The sequence below is a fragment of the Dryas octopetala genome, chromosome 7 (genome assembly GCF_963921425.1).
Source record: "Dryas octopetala chromosome 7, drDryOcto1.1, whole genome shotgun sequence".
Taxonomy (NCBI): Eukaryota; Viridiplantae; Streptophyta; class Magnoliopsida; order Rosales; family Rosaceae; genus Dryas; species Dryas octopetala.
In genome coordinates this window covers 12,318,622-12,340,708 of record NC_141372.1, presented here as the reverse complement: position 1 = coordinate 12,340,708, position 22,087 = coordinate 12,318,622, and the positions used below count along the sequence as shown (strand labels likewise).

At 34.4% G+C, this 22,087-nt stretch overlaps 1 protein-coding gene across 2 annotated transcripts; it reads right to left on the bottom strand.

Moving 5' to 3' along the window:
• Positions 1-3,222: 3,222 nt before the first annotated feature.
• On the bottom strand, positions 3,223-8,784 carry FRS11 (FAR1-related sequence 11). 2 transcript variants are annotated; one of them, XM_086250799.1, is made up of 4 exons: positions 8,651-8,784; positions 6,545-7,571; positions 5,486-5,929; positions 3,223-4,291 (listed from the first exon to the last, which is right to left on the bottom strand). In XM_086250799.1, exons 2-4 carry the CDS (start codon positions 7,520-7,522, stop codon positions 3,674-3,676), a joined length of 2,040 nt encoding a protein of 679 aa, XP_086106925.1. In that variant the 5' UTR covers positions 7,523-7,571; positions 8,651-8,784; the 3' UTR covers positions 3,223-3,673. The 2 variants fall into 2 exon arrangements, with proteins under 2 accessions (XP_086106925.1, XP_086106926.1); XM_086250800.1 differs by lacking the exon at positions 8,651-8,784 and adding an exon at positions 8,516-8,607.
• Between the last annotated feature and the right edge of the window lie 13,303 nt (positions 8,785-22,087).

The following is a 22,087-nucleotide window of genomic DNA, read 5'->3' as shown; positions in this document are numbered from 1 at the left end:
TTGCTTCTCAAACTATTGTACTTATATCAATTTGTTCCCCAGACTTTTAATTTGGAAGTTTAAGGTACATGATTTTTTAATTTTGCCAATTGAAGTAATTTCGTCAATTAGCTCGCTTTCCATCCAAAGCTCCGTTTACACAAAGTCAAATTTCTATCACGAAAGGTACGTATTTAGGAAAAAAAAATGGTAATGCACATCACTTGTATCAATTCACCGAGCAAAATGATGGAATTACCTCAATGAGCAAAATTGAAAAGTCAAGTACGTTAATTTTTCAAATTGGAAGTCTAGGGAGCAAATTGATAGAAGTGCAATAATTTGGAGAGCAAAATGACACTTATCTCTTGTGATAATTGGGTCTAATTCGTCTATAAGAGTACTTTAATGATTTGTTATTGTTCTACACTATGTATAAGTTAACTAACATTTGCTTACTTTGATCCATGTTGGATTGTGACTCGATGCACACTTATGGTACGAATAATTTTCTGTGGTGTAAGTTCATACCAGTATGAAGCATCGTGTATTCTCTACTTCGAGCGACAACCAACATGTATGTCTCATTTTGTGTGCTACCAAACAAAAGACTAAAAAGAGATTTTCTATGCTCGAGAGAAATATTTGTTTCATGTGCTATGCTGAGTAGATGAGAAAATGTTTAGTGTGTATCTCAAACGAGATGTGAAAGGTTATGTTATGATGTGAAGATGATATGTGAATTAGGTTATGCTATGTTGTCAAGATAAGATGTTTGAGATATGATATTCAATTTTTAATCTAAACTTTTTGTTCTTTTTTTATAACTAATAAATTATTTGATTAATTACCAATCAGCTATTAGTTTAATGGTATTTTTTTTCCTAATGGTATAAGAGGTTCCAAGTTCAAATTCTCTCCCTCCCAAACAAAACAGTAAACTCTTTAATTAATAGTTTATTATCTCATACTCTGTAATGCACTAATAATTTGCATGCGTTTGTATTAAATAAAGATATTAATTAACTTTTTTTTTTTTAACTAAAGCTTTATGGATGTCAATGATCATTTAGTCTAGTGGTGATATACTTTTTCGGAGAAAGTCTCGAGCTCTAATAAGAAAAAAAAAAAAAAAAAAAAAACTTCATGGACAATTTTTAACTTTGTAAGTATAGTTTGTTGAGTTATTTACACTTACACTACCTGAGATTTATCGTCTTTTCATATACAGCCCATGAAGTTTTAAAAATTACACATATACCCCCTGAGATTTCAAAACTATTGCACACAACCCTTTTCCCCTTAATGCATTGACTCCTCCATTCACTCTTCCTCTTCCCCTTGAAACGTTCACACCATTTCTTTGCACCCTTCCAACATTCTTATTTGGACATCTCCTCTAATTATGGCATAATGTTTTCTCTTGTAAGGGATTATGTGCAACAATTTTGAAACCTCAGGGGGTGTATATATAATTTTTTAAACTGCAGGGGTGTACGTGAAAAGACGATAAACCTCAAAAAGTATAAGTGTAAATAACTCATAGTTTGTTTGACTATTTAAAAAATAAAAGTTCAAATTGACCCTCTTAGAGACTTACACCAAGCCTAGTATGAAATTCATGTGGCATGCTAATTCGTTTTTGAACATGGTCCTCGTGCACCACTCCCATGTTGCAAACGCCAAAGGTACACCATGTAGAAGACTCCATTATCTATTTTTACACCCTACATTTTTTTATTTTCTGAATAATTTCAAATTTGCCCTTAATTATATAAAAATCAAAATCAAAACATCAAAACCAAACTCAGACAGCCCACCCATCCATTTCGCCGTTGCCGGCCTCACCAGCACTGGCGCCACCTCTCCCTCCTCCCTAATCCATCCTCCCCTCTGTTTTTCTCTCTACCCCTCAATAATAGGTCTAGCCTCTAAGCCCAAGTTGAACTGGTATAGGATGCTAATAGGGGTGTGATTTAGATTGAAAAATCCGAATCCGATCGATTCCAATCCGAAAATTTTCAATTTTGGAATGCCCATATCAAATTCGAAATCCGAAATGCCGAGTTTTGAAAATTCCAAAAAAAAATTAGATTGGAATTGGAATGTTTCTGTAAATTCCGATCCAATTTGAATTCTGATCCGAAAAATTTCAAAATTTTCCAAAGGCATTCTGATTCAATATTTCCAAAATTATGCAAATTTATTCCGTATTTATATTAATATTATATCATTTATTTAGCTTTCTACTATATGTTTCATTAATTTGTTATTTGTTTCAAACATACACATACATATATATTAAAAAAAATAACTAATACTATTAATATAAACATATGTATATTATATGTGTATCATAATAACATAAATGCTAACAAAAACACTCACATTTTTTGTACGTGTAATTACTATTTTTTTTTTATTAGGAGGGATGGGAGATCGAAGATGGGGCAATTCTACGGCGCTTCCAACTGGGCTATCCCAACAATTGTGTAATTATTAAATATTTGAGTTTATTATATTTAATATTTCAAACATGATATATATATATATCATATATGTGTGTGTGTGTATTTAGTAATGACATTTATTTTCATCATGTTGGATGAGGTCCAAAGATTAATCTCCTCCTCTAAGATATTAAATATGGGCTATTATACAAAAAGAAAGTAGCGTGAAGATTATGGTTTTTTATCTGAAAATTTCAAATTTTTATCCGAAAGTTTCAAAAATGTGATATTCCGAAAAAATCCAAAAATTCCGATAAATCTGAAAATTCCGAATTGGAATGAGACGCTGAAATTCTGATTTTTTGGAGTGAAAATTATAATAGAAATTTCATTCCAAAATTTTCTAGATTGAAATTGAAACACCCTATTTTCGATCCGATCCGTCCTAATCACACCCCTAGATTCTACATTTGATTGTCAATTCCAAGTTGGGTTGGTACCTATGCTATAGCTCGACCACTAAACACCAACCGTCTCATAAATAAAAAACAATAATAAAAAAAAAAAAAAAAAACAAAGTTGTATTTTTGGCCTTTTTCTTTCTGTTTTGGTCGGAATTTTTGGGCTTTTAGGTTGTGGGATTTTGAAACACTCAACAATTTTTGGGCTTTTAGGTTGTGGGATTTTGAAACACTCAACAAAAATACTAACTATTCATCTAAAGATAAATCTCTCCAAAATATATTGGAAATGTCCCAAATTCAAATCTCCCTCTCCCAAATTAAAAAAAAAATACAGAAAGAAAAAAGTGCTCCGACTGATCCTTCCAATTTCATTGCTTCAAAGCAAATTATGCCTCTATGCATTCATCATTCTTGTATCCTAATTGCCAACCTGAAGAAATTTGTTTTATACAAACAAAAGGAGATACATATGAACAAGATCTCTTTTCTATATATTCTTTGTACATATCAAAATCCCGATGAAAGCAATCTGCCATAAGAGTAGGGCATATGAAATGACGTCCAGCAAGACCAACGCCTTGAATAATTATGATCCCATGTACCCAGAAAACTACAGCAAGGTCAAGCAAAGAACTTCATCCCACATGCCAGCTCCCAACACTCTGATGCCAATAATAGCTTTCAATCCCGCCCAACTTTCATTCTTTGCCAAATCTTGACATGTCCCACACTCCCACTTTCCATGAGAATTCTGACTAAGCTAACTTTTAACAGTATGAATCAAATATTCCTATGCATTGAAGAAATCTCTCTCACACTTTGCAATGAAACAGGCTGCTCTCGTATACGAGATAAGAGAATTGCGACTTGCTCGGTTGCTATATCTAGCCTCTCTCTGGATTTGGCAGATTCTGTTACAAGAGTTGATACCATACTCTGCAGTAACTGTATTCTTTCTGCGTGATCGTTTGGAGCACTCTGAAGGAGTTTTGCAGAAGACGTGCTGATCCGGCGCCAACGGACAGGAAGATATCTATCAGGGATCTGAAAGCAATTTCCTGTTGAGAGAACTCGAAGTGCATGGCGACAGAGAATTCCAGAGAACTCAAAGTGGTGGCAACTGCAACTTATGATGCCTTCCCGAGGAACCCAATACACCTTCCGACCTCCATCTTCTTTTGTGTGGTGTCGCACAAGAAAACCATCTTGCATCTGAAAAGATGCATAGTGGGCAGCCAAAACAAGTTGTTCTTGAAGCTTAGAGAAAGCAAAAGGAGTAAGGATTGAGGCAGCATGGGATTCCATGGGGGCTCCTGTTTTCAGGCATATATTTTGGAGATTCTGCTGCATTGTTTGTTGTTCTCCAGCTTGATCTTTAAAATCCACAGCAACAGCCACCTGCTCATGCAAACCAAAGTAAATAATAGAGAACATAAAAGCTTTTTGCACCAAAGAAAAGAGATGCCTCATATGCTACAAAAGGAAATGTTCAACCTAAGATGACAATTGAGGTAATTTAGGGGAGTGAAGATTTGAATTAAGGACCTACTCTTCCGAAAAATATCTATAAGATATTTAAGCTTTCTGGCTCCATAAAATTGCTATTTTATATTGCATTCATCAAAATGCACATTAACCAGTTATTTATATTAGATAAGTTGATTAGATTTATTACCTAAATGCCAACAAGATAAGCCATCCACATGTAGACTACCTTCCACAAAACCTAATTCCAGGTAAAGTTATGTTCAATCCACCAGCAAGTTCATATAATAAGAGCAGAAAATCCACAAGTTCATATAATAAGTGTAGAAAATCAACATCATCGACACGCGCCTAAACCACATGGAGAAATCAGCAGCGTAAGGAAGCCAATAATTACTTGAGGTTGTTACTGATGACAAATATAATCTTCTATGCCTATCACCCAAGCATGATGTACTCTCAGGAAAACATTCTTTTCAAATACAGATAACAGGTTAGCAATCATCAATTTCCATTAATGAATCCTCACAATTGGTCTTCTGTACTTTAAAGAAATTCCAAATCAGCAGACAAATTGACCTTTCAATCTGACTGTTTGACAAAATTCAGGTTCCAAAGACAAATATAAAGTTTTAGCATTTTCAGGTCAAAGATAGGTAGATATCACATTCACCACAAGAAGCATAATATTGTATCTCTATACCTCTTCCTTCATTGTTACTGTTGTGGTTTTACTTGTTTAAAGAGTGTCTGTGTGTGTTTGGGTGTCACACAGAAATAAACACCAATTTCCATGGTCTGATGTGCTACAAAATCGTGGGTGAATTGAGAATATTTATGACCCAGCAATGGAAAACATTCAAACACCATACTTCATGCGTACTAGGCAAGATAAAATTGCAAAGAGCTTACATAAAAAGCATTATCAATATTGAATCTTCATATGTTAACATCATCTGTAAGTGACCATTGAGTGATAGTAAGACTTAACCACACACTTTTTGAGCAAACAACAGTCATGATAGATAAGAATACTCTCAAAATTAAATGGAATATCAAAATTAATCTATTATCATTTTATAGTAACAGCAAGAGAGAACAGCATACTTGTTCAACAAAATGCGCAAGCCGGGTCTGTGCACTCAAAAATCGTTGGATGAATGCATTAATTGACTTTGACTGACCAATTGTAGTCATTCCTGCAAAGAAATGGCTTCTCAAGAACGGTAATGCCCAAAGTGAGCGCAGGCCATACAAGTTGACTATGTGCCTGTTAGAGTGAAGCCCAAAAGAATTTACCAAGTCCCTCCACCCTAGTTCGAAATCCTCTATCGACTCCAAATTGTAAATGCGATAAAACTCGCTCTTCCACTCATTGTAACGTTCACCCAAAACAGCATTAAACCAGGATGGAAACTTTGCCACTATCATCCATATGCATAGCGCATGTTTAGTTGTTGGCAGTTCCATGCTTATTGCTTCTTTGAGAAACACATTTTGGTCAGTTAATATTGTTTGGGGTGCCTTCCCATACATGAACCCCAGGAATGCCTTCCATACATATCAATACAAAACAGAAAACCAATGTAAATTTGGGTAAAGTTATTAATGAAGAAATACATGTTGTATGTGCCAGATATTCATTAACAGTAAAAAACTGGCAAACTGTAAAAAACTGATGGAGGCACTGAACACATAAGAGGGAGATCATCTGCATTTACTAAGTGGGTACCAAAAGTTCCCAATTTCATGTGAATTGACTACTATAATCTGATAAGAACATGCTCCCTAGTACTCTAAAAGCCCTAATACAAAACTGCCAATAATTATTAAGGAAAAAAAAAAAGGAATACAGTGTCCCCTGTTTGAACCACAATCACTTAGCTAAAATTTCTTATGCATGTTCAAAACACAACTGGCCAATCCTTAAGGCTACCTGCCACTTTAAAGTTTTCTCACCTCCCATACTATGCATCCCACCTATTCAGAATCTACACTTACATCCTCCCATGTTCCACTGGTTTTTGGTTATGTCATAGAAGAGAACAACAATTAATTGATTGGTTTAAGTTAAACTTAAGGTATCTATACGTGCAATATAAAATGATGTGCTATGCTAGATTGATTAAAGAAAAATAATAAGATACATCGTTTTCACTCTATTACCTTCAATGCCCATGAAAACGACCTTAAACTTTCCTCTCGTAGAAGCACACAGCCAAAGAAGCAAGGCATGCCATAATTATTTATTCCAACCCATACCCCAAGTGGCATGTCGAATGCAGTTAAGCGATGAGTCGTATCAAACACCACTGCGTCACCAAATATCTCATATGACTGGACTGATGATGCATATGACCAGGCGATATTCTCTAATTTGTTGTTCAAGTCAAGTGTGTACTCAAACTTGAAGTTGGGATCTTTCTCCTTGATGTTTCTGCACATTCTTAACAAGTCTATGCTCTCCTCCTCTGGATCTAATTTCCTAAATGACTGGAGCAAATTCCTCACATCCTTTTCAGTGAAGGGTAAATATCCTGGTTCTACACACTTCTCAAGCTCCATGAGCCTCATCATTTGCTGCACTGAAATTCCTGTCTTGGCAAACATAAGGATCCGGCTCTTATCTGACTCAGATATAGTCCGGTATGCAGGAAGGAAACGAACTTGGTTTGGCTCTAAGAGTTCATGATTATGGTGGTTGGCAAAACCCGTGATACGCCATTCTGGTGCTCCCAATTCTGTTGTCTTGCTTATCCGCATGTATGCTTGACATCCACATCTGGAGGACTTTCTATTCCTTTGAGGCTTACTTTCATTGGAGTTTTTAGTTGGGGTGTTGCCAGCACGGTGGCAGACAAAGTAGCGTCTTGTAAGTCCTTTGCCTACCCCATCTTTTCCTTCTGTTCGGTGCCGCCGGATTGAGAATCCACATCGCTTTGCAAATTCACTATAGAATTCATAAGCCGCATCATGAGTAGAAAATCTTTGTCCAATATATGGAATCGCATCGTTTGTGATCTCTAATGAAAGCCTGGTTTCATCAGGTGACTCCTCAGTGCTGCTGGTATCATCCAAAGACAAAGATCGTTGGTCTGAGGGATCATCATAAACCACCAACATTAGTCCGGCCTCTTCAGACATTATACTCTCATTGTTCTGATTAATGTAACTATAAGAGCTGCATCTGATACTGTAAAAATCAGAAAAAAGTATCAATTACTGAATCAACACGGTATTCAGATCCAAATAAAAATTTAAAAAAAGAAAAGAAAGAAAAAGGGTTCAACCTGGAAGATATATGAATACATTATAGGAGAACAGGCCATGTCAGAATAATAAACAGAAACTAACTAAAATGTGCATTAATATAAAAACCAAAAGAAGAAATCATTAGTGATGCTGATGCTGATGTACGATGATGGTTTTAGTATTACTTCCGTATAAATGATTCACACATACTATACTCCCATGAGCATAGAAAATTTGAATTATGGCTTGAATCTTGATCAACACTTTGCACTAAACACAGTATTGATTCTTCAGGATTTAAAGGTGCAAGAATATTGTAATATGGCCAGATGGTTATTTACATTTTCATATTTTCAACTTTACATAAGTACATCTTTCATCACATTCCACAATAGATTTGAGCAGAACACATTGGCAAGCATCCACTGACCGTTCCACTCATTCATTACTTCATCATACATTATTTTCATCATTTTGTATATCTAAGATGTTTTGGGATTACAAGCAATATTAACACACAACCCTCAAAGTTGGCACATGGAAGCTGAGTGTCCTAAACACAAAGTGAAGGCTCAAACCCATACATACACATTGATTTAAATATACACGCACACATACGTATTATCCAAAATATCACATTCCCAAATTAAAATTCTCCAATTCACCACAGAAATTGAAGGCATTTCCAATTTTTTCTCTTCCTGCTTAAGAATACATTACAATATAAATTCACTTTCCTAGGAAAAACATAAACCCACATGCCACATGCAGCCAAAACCAATCAAATTTCTACCACATTATGCAGAACTAAACATTGCTCCTTAACCAGACTGAAAAATCAATGATGGGTTTTCCATTTAGTTGCAGAGAATCACAGAAACACACCATTTTTATTCACTTTCAGCGTCCCTAAATATGCAGGCATTGCAGCAAATTAGAAACAGGTATTGAAATACACATAAAAGGACGAAAAAAAGAACAAGAGATTTTCAGATAGAGAAGGAGAGAAGTATAGCGTACCATAGCGTACAGTTTGATGGATCCAAGTGAAAACTGGAAATGGGAAGGGGTAAGCCCTAATTTGCGCAGGAGGTGAAGAAAACCCTTTTATATGGGTGCGCACTTTATTATCTGACGCCGGATTTGTTTCCAAATAGATAGATTGCTGTTCCACTGGAGGACTTCATCTTATGCGTCTCCAAACACTACCCTCCTTTGCTTCTTTTGTTTTTTCTTTTTTCTTTTTTTTTTCCTTTTTTAAGTTTTGTTATTGAATGACCTACTATATTCAAAATATGAAAATTTAGTAAAACTTTTAAGTAACAAGTATATATACTTCCGATTAAAAATAAAGTGTATTTACTTATTATTGTCTCTATTTTCTTCATCACATGACATAGCACGTGAAGAGAAAAATAGACACCTGAGACATACAACCATGATAAATAATGTTTTTTCTTCAAAGAAAAATACAATTTTTTTAGTTTTGTTTCATAACATAATATGGCCACACCAAATCATCAAATTTTCATAAAAAGAAAAAAAAAATCACACCACATTATCACATGTTAGTCTGACTGAAAAATTTACTTATTCTCATATTGTAATGATGGCATCCCTTCAAGAAAAAGATAGATACAAGATATGAGAGAGAGAGAGAGAGAGAGAGAGAGAGAAAAAGAGCCAATGAATGAGGGGGGATGTCATGTGGTATGACATGGGGGGATATGTAAGTTCTTCTCCACTCTGACATATAGATTGGAAAAAAAGGTTTGTAAAACTATTGATTTATAATATATATATATATAAGCAAACTCTCATCTTAGGTGAAATTTTTATAAACTCTAAATCACCTTACTAAAAAAATACTACAGGAAAATTATTTAATAAAGTAAGGGCAAAATAGTAAAACAATAATAATAAAATTTAAATTCAATAAAATAAATCTCTCTCTCTCTCTCTCTATTTTTCAAACAAACAACGTTATAACACAAGCCCAAAGAAAAAATAATTAAGTAAATGATTATAAAGTTTAATTTTGGACTCTCACTACTTTTAAGAATCGGATCTTTTTTTTTTAGTGCTGCTATTTGCACACCCTGTTTTTTCTTTTTGCACACCCTTTTGTAAAAAAAAAAATCAAAACTCAAAAGAAAAGACACACTTACCCCTCACCCAACACACCCTAACTCCATTTTTTCTCTTCTGCACACCCCATCTGCACACCCCATCAACAGACAAAAAAAAAAAACACACACACCCCCTTCATCTCCCTCACCCGACCACACCCACCGGCCACCCACGCAGCACCCACCTCCTCCCTCCCCTCCACCAAGCCCAGCCCCGTCGCACCCTCCCTCCAGCCCCGACCCAGCCCACCTCCTTCCCATCCATGCACCCAGCCCGACCTCCTCCCTCCCCTCCACCAAGCCCCAGCCCGATCTCTTCCTTATGATACACCTGGACAGACCTTTTTGGCATTTGAGAAGCCAGAAGGTGTTCCTGCTGTTGGAAAATTTTCAAACATGTTGAGGTTCATTGTTAAAGAGGTACCAAGTTCTTCTCTTTATCCTTGTTTGTATATCAAGTTTCTTTACTGTCAATTGATCATTTAGAACCAGGCATTAGATTGAAACTGATTTTAGCCATAGAACCCATGCAAAACTATATGTGAGTTTTGAAGTTCTTTATAAGAGCCACCGAAATAGCTCTGTTCATCTGCTCGCTGGTTTTGGCTATTGGCCATATTGTTGTCGCATATAAAACGAGTTGCAGAGAAAGAAGGAAGCTCTGGAGGTGGTCGGGCTGGGGCTTGGTGGAGGGGAGGGAGGAGGTCGGGCTGGGTGCATGGATGGGAAGGAGGTGGGCTGGGTCGGGGCTGGAGGGAGGGTGCGACGGGGCTGGGCTTGGTGGAGGGGAGGGAGGAGGTGGGTGCTGCGTGGGTGGCCGGTGGGTGTGGTCGGGTGAGGGAGATGAAGGGGGGGTGTGTGTTTTTTTTTTTTGTCTGTTGATGGGGTGTGCAGAAGAGAAAAAATGGAGTTAGGGTGTGTTGGGTGAAGGGTAAGTGTATCTTTTTTTTTTAGTTTTGATTTTTTTTTTTATAAAAGGGTGTGCAAAAAGAAAAAAAAAGTGTGCAAATAGCAGCACTTTTTTTTTTTTTGTGTTTGAAAGAAGTCCAGTTTATACCAAACCGGTCATTTTTTTCCTTCTCCGTTTCTCTCTCTGTTTATCTCCGTCTCTCTCCTACTCCCTTTTTCATTCTCTCCCCATTCTCTCTCTTCAAAGGTCGGAGTCTCAGAGAGAAAATCTTCAAGACCATTTGCGCTCAGCCTCAGTGCCACACTGTCCATAAAGGCGTTGGTCACAAACAGGACAATCTTCTCATCTCTCTTTCACTAAATCTAATTTTCCTTTGTTTTTTGGTGATTGATTTCCGTGATTTGTTTGTGCCTTGTTTGGATCTGAAAATCATAATGTTTTTTGGTTTTTTCTATTTTATTTCTTGTACGTGTTCTGATTATAGGTGTATGACTTTTGTTTTGAATCTTTTGATTCATTCTTTGGTATATTGATTCTTTCGGTGGGTATGATATTAGATCTAATCGATTTCTTCATCTAATTTTGCATATTTTTATTTTTTTAATATGATTTTTCTTGTTTGGTTGCTGAGAAAGCATGAAAAAACTGATGAGAATATTAGGTGCTATGCTTTTACGTTTTTATTTTTAAAATATTAAACAATAAAAAATCGAGTGATTTTGGGCCTCTAGCAGTTTTAGTTATAGCCAAACGTTTTTATTTTTTAAAGGTGTAAGGCTTGCTGTCAATTCTTTGACTTAGAATTGAAAATGTAAGTGAGACTTTAGTTGGCTACCGTTTGTCAGTAACAACTTATTATTGCTACTGCTTGGCAGTAACAACCTTTAATTTTACTATGATTTTTATGTTCTTAGGACATGAAATCTCACTTATTTTGATTTTTTCACACTGAGTAGTTTAATATGTAAGGTTTGCTGTGAATTATTTACTTAAAATTGAAAATGTAAGTGAGGTTCACTTGTTATTGTTATTGTTACTGCTTGTTAGTAACAATATGTAAGTGGTGCTATGGTTGTTACTGTTTGTTAGTAACAATATGCAGTAACAATATGTAAGTGGGGTTATGATTATTACTAACAAGTAGTAGCAATGTGTAAGTGAGATTATGATTGTAATTGACAAACAGTAATAATGTGTAAGTGAGAGTATGGTTGTTACTGCAACAATATGTAAGTGAGGCTATGGTTGTTATTGCTTGTCAGTAACAATATGTAGTAACAATATGTAAGTGAGACTATGATTGTTATTGACAAACAGTAACAATGTGTAAGTGAGATTATGGTTGTTACTGCAACAATATGTAAGTGAGGCTATGGTTATTACTGTTTATCAATGTAAGTGTAAACATAAACTTTCACACTTTCGGTAGTAATTGTTACTGCCAGGTAGTAGCAATAGGTGATTATTACTATTCAATAGTAACAATTATATTTACTATTAAAACGTAAAAGATTATGGATGTCACATCTTAATTTTTTGTGTTTTATGTTGGTTATTATTTAATATGTTTATGGAATGAAAAATACATAAATTATGATTTTTTTTTTTTATGTACCAATTGGCACTGAAAAAAAAAGGCATTTAAAAAAAAAAAAAAACATTGTAGCACCGGGTTTTAAAAAGTGGACCGCTACAGTAGTTGACTGTAGCTGGTGAGCCAGGTGAACAATGAATTTTAAAAAATGGACTTAAAAAAAACCCAAAAAAATTAACTAAAACAATATTTATATTACTGCAAATATAAAAACTATTAAATAAATAATTTGATTTAAAACAATAAATATTATTGTGAGTTAACTTTAAACAAAAAAGTTGCAAGTTTATGATGAGAAAGTCAATTGACGCAGGCGGAGCGTGTGTCAAGGGATTGGTTAAACTTAAAGTTAGACTTCTTGTAAATACATTTCCTACCATTTTAAATAATTAAAAAATCTATATACAAAATAATTTAATATATTTTATAAGTACAATAGTTGATTGTATTCATTATGTCATTCACAGTAGTTAGTGAGAGCCATAGTCATATATGGGTCTTAAAGTGGTCTGAATAATGAGAGTTATAGCTATAGCCATGGTCTAAACCTCCATCTATTTATTTAGAAACTCTCCCAAAATTCCCTATAACTTATATTCCTAAATTAACCTGCTGACGTGTTGTAAAGACCTAAGTTTTTGAAAGGATTTATTTATGTTACTTTAAATTGTTAATTGTGTTATTTAATCTTTATTAGTTGGGTAATTTTTTTCAGATAGATTTTTTTTAAAACAAAGTGTTATTTTAATTTTTTTGGGGTTAATTAGTTAAAGTAGAAGCACTTAATGTGCTGTGTGAGGGAGAAGCATAAGGTGTTAAACCACTATTGCACCACTTCTTAAACCTCTAACTGGGTTCATTTTAGACTAGTAAGCATTAAACTTAGGGATAAGTGTGGATGGCTTGTGTTGGTATGTAAGTTTTAAGGTTGGTTTGTGCTAGAATGTGGAAGACGTGGGTGAGAAGGAGCATTGATCAGCAGCTGGTGGTGGTCTAGGAACCAGATAGTGGAAGTCTAGGAAGCAGGGGTGGAAGACTAGGTGAAGAGGAGGAAGACAGCAGGATAAGCCCACATCATGCTGCAGCTGTCATACCGTTAGAAGATTTTGGAGAGTATAAAACCAGCAATAGGAAGAACAGAAAACGAAGGAAGAAACCATAGAGAAAGAGAGAAAGATAGAAGGAAAGAAAGATAGAGGGGGAGAAGGAGAAAGAAAAGAAAATGTAAGCTCTATGTTTTTGCACCATCTGTTTTTCTTTAGAATTTAATTTATTGGTCATTTATGATTTTGGTGAGTTTCACTTAGTGATTAGAGAAGTTTTTGTGACCAAAGAAACCTAGAAACTAAGTGGAGAATTGAACTGATTTTCGGATGGAGTGTAGAGAGTAATTTTCAGATTTCTTGTTTTTTATTTTAAATCCTTTTGGTTGTAGTTTTCTTCGATTTTAATTGAAGTACAAGTTATATTTCTTCATTTATAAGTCTTAGAAACTGTTTTAGAGTGTTAGAATCAAAGATATTTGAATTTGGGCGATGTTTGAAAAATCTGAAAAAATCTGGAAATTTTCTGGAAAAAATGGCAATTTTCAGGTATCCTAATTTGAGGCCGATTATCTGAAGTTTTACCCGTCCGATTTGAGTGATATTTATATGGTTGTAAAAGAAGAGTTGCAAAGCATTAAAATGAGTATAAGTTTGCTCAATTTGATAGAGTTTTAATAGGTCAAATGTTATGACAAAGTTGAGAAAAAATAAGAAAATTCTGGAAATTTGGAGAAGATGATGAACAGTGCCGCGACCACCACCACTGGTGCGTGGCGGCTTTGGTCGCGGGGGAAAATTCCTCCCCACTGCATTTTCAATTTTGAGTCTGATGATGGCCTTCCTTTTGCGATCTGAGACTCCTAATTTAGTGTTTTCACTACACACACTAGAATTAGAGAGTGAACGACTTTTATTCTGTAACTATTTTATTTTATTTTTTGAAAAAGTGAGTTGGTTTAAAATATTTAATTTATTTTCTAAATTATATTATGTTTTGTTTGGGCATTTGTATATCTGGGTTTATATTCAAATGTGGTGTTAAAGATCCCAGAATAGTGACTTGAGCAAGCTAAGTTGAAATCGAGGTAGGGAGTCTTAGGAAAACCTTTACTGCAATTGATTGTATTAAATTTTGTGATCTTGAATTATATTATTGATTGTGTTATATGATTTTATATGAGTGATATAATTGTATGGTTTGATTGCATAATAAACAGGAGATAAATGTTGAATTGTTTATGCATTATTTTCTGATTAATGCAAGTTTATGCTTTGAATTCCATGAGTTATTATTTAAAAAAAATATATATCATGGAATGAGGAAGGGTAATGACTTGAGAATAAGTCAAAAAGATTTGTGTTGAGACTGAAATGATGGGAAATAAATAAATACTTTTGTGTAGTTGAGTCTAGTCTTCGGGGTTTCAGGCTTCAGGTTAGCCCACCTGTGGACATATGGGGAGTGAAGCCTCTTCAATGAAAGGTCGATAAAATTATCATATTGAGTTTTAGAGCTGGAAATCGACATATAGACGAGATGACTAACAAAAGGGGAATTTTGGGGTTATTGGGAATACGAGAAAGATTGAAGTCACATTCATGCATCGGCATTATTTTTATATCATGTTATAATTTAATTTGTTTTAAATTGTGACACTTAATTTAATTTAGTCAATTAAATGTTGTAAGATTCATGTCCCTACTAAGTTGTTGATGTTAACCTGAAACAGATCTTGTAGGTGCTGAAGCGGATACCTAAAGCTGTTTGGCATGCATGATGTTTTGAAAATCTTTATGCTTACAATTTTGTGTGTTTTATTATTATTTTATTTAAATAAAGAACGAGGAGCTTGATGCTTATAGTGACTTTTGTAGAACTTAAGAGAAAACCAAGGTTATGTAATGTTTGTTACCGTTTGAACTTATTAATCATAATCCAACTTTGTTTTTTTATTATTTAATTATTTCTTAATTATATAAGTTTTTATTTATATAATTAGGACGTGATTCACATCTTAACTCGAATTTAAAGTTAAATCCCGAGTTGAGGCGTGACACTTGCTAACGTCACTGTAACTTAATTTTACTGAAACTGAATTTTGCTGAAATTGAATTTTTTTGCTAAAACTAAAATCAAACATTGAAACGATTTCACATAAACATTAAAAAAAAAAAATAGTTACAAATTTATAGAGCTTTGGACATTTTTTCAATTACAACTAAAACTGAACCAAAATCATCATAACTTCAAATCCTTAAATTTTCAATTCTTCAAATCTTCAAATCCTAATTGAAATTGAACAATAAAACAATTTAAATCAAAACACTATAATTATATACAAAACACAGTTATAAGTGAAACATAATTTTCAGGAAGTGAAACTGAATTTACTAAATTCACTGAATTTACTAAATTCACTGAATTTAGTTGCACTTTTCAATCGCCAAGGTACCTATTTAAGACCAGATAGTTTAACAAATCAAACAGGGTTCACAAAATTGATCGTTCGATGGCCGAGTTGGGTGATGACCACCAAGCACAGTGGCTGCCCAGCCCCAATCAACACACAGAAAATCACAAAACTCACCCAAAAATATTCTCGAACCTCGAATTGAGGTTTTAGGATTTGGTGGCAGCCCAACCTGAAAACCAAGAATTAAGTTAAAATAACCCAACCAATAGCAAGAGCAGGTCGAGGGGACGAAGATTGATACCTAGGTCGACGAAAAACACCGTCAAAATCGGCCAGAAAACCGTCGGAGAAGCCAGCGATGCGAACCATCGTGACGGGCTCAACGAAAGGAAGAATTCTAGGTCAGAATTAGGTTGCGAAGTCGTTGAAAACGGCGAGAGCCGTCGGCGTTGATCCACTGTGCGCGAGCTGGGTTTTATGTTCAGGGTGTTTCTGGGTGAACGAAAACCAAGGGAAGAGAAAGAAGAAAGAGAGGCGAGTTTAACGGGCCAAAAACCACCTTCATCTGCCACTGGACGCGCCACCACGCACCGGTGACAGGGGCGGCAAAGGTGAGTTCTCGTGAGCAGGGGAGAGACGTGAGAGAGAGAGAGAAATGAAATTTCAAAACTAATTTTCAATAACCTAGGGTTATAATCGGAATTTTCAAAAAAAAAAAAAAGGGTCAAATCTAGCTGGGTATAGGTTGACCAGGGGGTTTTGGGAGGGGTTGATTTAAGGTGGGGGTTATGGGAGAACCTAGCTCTAAATAAGGGGGTGGTAATAGTTTACATTTATTTTATTACCCAAATTATAATTTCTCTATTTTATCTCCACCAAATTGTTTTTCCACTTGTTTGGTTTTTTTCAATGTGTGAAATGCATAACAAAGGTAAATTTAATAAATTAGAAGGTGCAAAAAGTACAACAACATTACTATTAAACGAAATGACAAAATTATAAAGGAAACAACATTGGCCTAACAACATCGACCACAACGATAACATAAAATTAACAACAACAACACCCAACAACAAAGAAAACGATGATTCATCTTATTTTGTTGGTGGAAACCATCCACGACATTCTTCTGTGGTTTTTATGAGGTGGGGGTCAATCAGGGTGTCATGGTTCAATGGGCACCATTAGACAATTTCTCAATCTTCAATCTGTTTTTCGACTTCACAATCTGAGCACAATTGAAAGGGAGGGTAGAGGTCTCTCTTCGATCATCACTCTTATCTACCTGCTTGGATCACACTCTTGTGGACTATTCTTAGAGGCTCGACATTTGTAATGCTCAAAGGTGAACCTAAGGTAGAAAGAAAGCACCATGAACAAGCATAGCTCAATTAATGAACAAAATAAGGTATTTGATATTTCGTTCATGTATTGAATTCCATATATGCATATGATTGTTGTTGTTTTCTTAGAACCAATTTATTTCAATCGAATTCCAAGTTTACTCGCAAATGCACCAATAGCATAATAGCAATAGGTACAAGTATGAGGCCAATCCCACAAAGAATTAAACTAATACCATTGAATTAACTTAACTTGCAAGCTAAGAACACCCAACTCAAACACACGGTGCGCATAAAAAAGGGTTTTTAGGGTTTTGAAAACATTTAAAACTAAAACAAAAAAGTAAACTACTCCTAATGCAAGAAATATAAAATTGGAATGCTAGGACTTATAATCCACCACTAATCATGAAGTACAACCATCATGGAGTCAAGTAATTCAATTCAAACACATGTGATAAAGTTTGTCTAAATAAAAGGCCTTGGTTATCGGACACTCTTGGCAATCATTACCCTAAGGCATGAACTAATCCAATTGATTATCTTGAACTAGACAGTTAACTATACATGTTTTCTAGAGAGATCATTAAAATACAATGTGGAATAAGCCCCACAAAAGATCTCTTATTTATCCTTAAAGGAGGGATCCCTCAATAGAAGGGGCATGTTAATCTAAGAGAGAAGAATGTATGATCACACCTAAAGTTAGAGAGTGTTTTAAAAAATTAGCATGAGAGTGAGAGGAGTGAAAGAAAGCCAAAAAGTGGAAGGGGGCACTTGGATGTAAAACTTGTAATTTACATTAAGAATATTATAAGGAAAATGGTTGAGAGCAAGGATTTAAATTTCGAAAATTTCGGCGAAATTTTTGATTTTTTGAGGTATGGAAATTTTAACCCTAAACCAACAAAATTTCGTTTTAATTTCGATGATTTCGCCGAAATTTCGAAAATTTCGGCGAAATTATCGAAATTTCGGCGAAATTTTCGACTGGGTGGATTTCTAGATTTTGGGAAGCTGGGTTTTGGGGAGGTTGGGTTTTGGGAGGAGCTGAAGCCGTGGAGGAAGAGAGGAGGGGCTGGGTTTTGGTGGGTTTCGGTGGCAGGGGGCGGCGGGGGGCGGCGACAGAGGGCGAGAGCAGGGAGAAAGAGAGGGAGAAAGAGATGAGAGTGGGCTAGTGGCCGGCGCCGGTGAGAGAGAGAGAGAGAGAGAGAGAGAGAGATGAATGAGAGAGAGCACGAACTGGAGATGGAGGATATCTGGATATGAGAGAAAGAAGAAGAACAGAAAAAAGAAAGAGAAAATAAAAGAAAAGAAAGAGAAAAGAGGGAGGAGAGAGAAGAGATATAATTATAGTAGTGGCCTAGTGGGTTGCGTCACTTGGGTGAATGATGAAATGAGGAAAAAGAGTGAGAGTAGACTAGTAGAGAGTGGGTTACGTGAATCAGTGAATGATCTAATGAGGGAGAGAGAAATTAACATAAAAAATTTAATTTTTTGTTTTTAAAACTCATGTTTATAAATTTACAAAAATATCCCTCGTTTTAAATGCTCATATCTCTTAAACTATAACTTCGATCGATGCACAGTTTATGCTTATGTGTTCGTGTGTTCGAGACCTTTCCAACTAGTTACAAATCGAAGTCAAAAATCCAATAGTTCGAAAAGTCAAAAAACGGGTCAAACTAATTTAAAACAAAAATTATAAAATTAACTCAAAATATTTTATTTCTCAAATAAATTTTTAAAATAAAACTTGAAAAAATACGGGGTCTCACAATCTATCTCTCTTATAAGAATTTCGTCCTTGAAATTCCCAAAGAAAGTAATAATTGAATAACTTCAAATAAGCACAACAACAATAATCCAAAGCTCTGATAAGTTTTTTTCATTTATAAAAAACTGGAAATAAATTACACAACCTCTGAGGTGTTTGTTTAATCAAATTTATGTAATTATTAATTAGTGAACTATTTTTTAACAGTATTTGCATCCAGCGCACATTATATTTATTTTATATTACATGAAACCTACTATATAATTTGGTTTCTTCAATGTTTTTTATCAATGTAGTAGATAATATGTTAAATAAACATATGATAAAGTTTCATTCAAAATTTCCGTATTTTAATAGCAATTTCCGTCGTTTCCGTCAAATTTCTGTCGAAATTTAAAAATCTTCAAAATTTCCGTCGAAATTTCCATCGAAATTTCTATCGAAATTTCCTCGAAACCCGAAATTTTATTCCTTGGTTGAGAGATAAGCAACAAATAAATAAAAAAAGGTTGGGTCTGTTGTGGCTCATCGTCTGCATTAATTGCACTATCATACCCAAACAATTAGTCTTATTCATATGATCCATACACAAACACTTATACCCAACCTAGCTTCATCTCCTCCGATTGCCAATTTTATCCCCAACCCTTTATTTTGGCCATCTTTTATCCCCAATATTACCCATCATCATATTTGAATTTCTAGCTTATTTCCACATGTTATTTATATATAATAATTTCTCCATTGTAAGGGCTTATTATGAGTTTTATATTTCCTTTTCAATGTCGTTTCCTACGTTTGATAATGATAATCCGTCATGTACTTTATATTTAAATGCTCATTCTTTTTCTGTAAACAATGAAGGAGATATGTAATTTATTTTCAACAAAATGAGAGTCGAAGCTAGGCCAAATGAGGGATCTAATTTTTTTATTATAAATTAATTAACTTTTTTCACACACATTTTGTACGTCTAATGTGAAGTGTAGTGACCATATTTGATTAAAAAAAATGCAATGACCATATGGTTATTGCTATCCTTCATTCCTTCCCCTCCCAACACCAGCTGGATGGCCATGATTTTTCTGAAAAAGCAATTAGAAGTTTGAAAAAATAAAAAATAAATATAAAAAATTGATGAGGAATAAAGAAAATGGTGATTGATAAAAGGCGGTTTTAAAAAAAATTAAACAACTGTGGTCTTACCTCGATTAAAGGAAATTGAGTATGATCCACTAATTAAATAGTCATTGTCTGATTTGTGAGAAGGTTAATGAGTAGAAAAATGTGTTCAATTAATAATTAATTTATTAAATTAAAGATGTGTTTGAATAGAAAAAATAAACTTAGTATTTAGACAAACTAAGATTTATGAAATACATATACTTAGTTCCTTGTGTAGGTTTATAAACAAAAAAGTTTGTAGATTCAGTATAGAAAAAAACTTGGAATTCAGTAGTTAAAAATCCATATGGTGATATGGGTGGTGAGGATGGGGATAGTGGTGATTCACTAATGGTAATAGTGATAGTCATGGTGGTAGTATTGGTGGCGACACTGCCGAATAAGTGGTGGCAACGCCGGCAATGGAGGCTGGTGATGGTTGTGACTTTTACCTAGGTGGAATTAAGAGTCACTTCCGCCACCATCTATGCTGCCACCACCACTACAGAATCACCATCCCTATTGCTACCACCATGCCACCACCACTTATTTCCATATTGATCCATCCAATCTGATTATGATCAATAAATTAACTAAATAAGAAATTTTTATTAAACAACAAGCAACCACAAAAAAGAAAAGATATATGAATCAAGTTATCAGCTTGGGCTTGGCCTGCCTGCTATCATCATATTGCCATTATATTATTCTTTAGGGAAAAACAATGTTTGTAGTATTTGGCTAATGACACCCAATAAAGGTTAGTAATTAGCTTCAAAGAATCAAAGATAGTCATCGTGTCACATGGTGAACAATGCACGTTTGGTATTCAGTTTGACTTCAATCACCAACCAGCCTGGTTTTGCTAATCGGATTGCCAGCCATCATATCATATAAAAAGAAAAAAAAAAAGAAGGGCAAAGTAAACTCTTTTTTTCTTTTATTTGATAATCAAAGTAAACTCTTTGAATGATTTGCCTGTTCATAACCAATTTAGTTGCAAGCACCACTTTTAGGTTTTGGGTACTTTAGCAAGTATTATAATTAATAATTATATGACATCATGAACCATGTGAATGTTATTTTGACTTCAAAAAAAGAAAAAAAAAAAAAAGTCCTCCATTAGTGAGCAATTATGGTGGCACAAGTTAAGCCCATTAATTGCATATGTAGTGACCAGTGAGTGGTATGAATTAGACTGTGTTTGTAGTGAGTGGTGTTCTTATTTTCAAACCCTGTTTTAGTAGAAACAAGAAAGTTGCATTATTGGAAAGAGACACTTACGTTATACTTATCCATATCATACTCGCATTTTGTTGAGAGTGAAAATGAATGAGACACTAACGCTATAATCATACTATGTTTTGTTGGGCATGAATGACAACAAAATCCAAACTTTGTAATATTGTAAAAAATGGTTGTATGTGATGATTATATGTAATTTTTTTTTTTCACTATATAAATAATTTTGATACGATGAGAATCATATGTTTATAGTGCGGGTTAAGTACAATTTTTTTCTTTTATAATAATGGTTTGAAATTGAAAAGCATGTGATTTAGTTTAGTAATGACCTTATATAGTGATGTTTGATCATTCAAACAAAAATCACGTGTTGCCTTTTCTTGTTTGTTTTAATAACAAAAAATTGAATGGAGGGCAATGGAGCATGATTTATGATAAATAAATATGAATTCATATCTTTTTTCATTATTTTTGTGCCTTCTGGAATTGCCGGCAGACTTGACCTTTATAACTTTTTAGATAAGAATGGACCGAATGGTGGCCTATCATTCATTAGTCTCCATTCGATTTCATATACAGAATCTTTTCTCTAGAAAATTAATAAATAAGTAATATAGAGAATTAATTAAAATAATTATATATAAAAGTTTTTTTTTTTTTTTTTTTTTTTTTATGAATATGGGCATAACTCTTAAAAGTACGAGTAAAATTTCTATAGTGGGTGTACCGTTTATATATATTAAAAGTTCAAGCAAGCTCAGCACTGAAATAGTTGAGGAGATGATCCAGTTCCAATTAGCCAGACTCATGTGTTGAATACTAATAAGGCTTATTC

Bases quoted from the DNA above. Each gene is read 5' to 3' on its own strand.
- FRS11 (XM_086250799.1), bottom strand. From the start codon at position 7,522: ATGTCTGAAGAGGCCGGACTAATGTTGGTGGTTTATGATGATCCCTCA. The intron at 5,930-6,544 runs GTAATAGAGTGA...TATGTATGGAAG, and splicing joins CGTTTTCATGGGCATTGAAG to GCATTCCTGGGGTTCATGTA. The intron at 4,292-5,485 runs GTATGCTGTTCT...TTGCATGAGCAG, and splicing joins TTGCGCATTTTGTTGAACAA to GTGGCTGTTGCTGTGGATTT.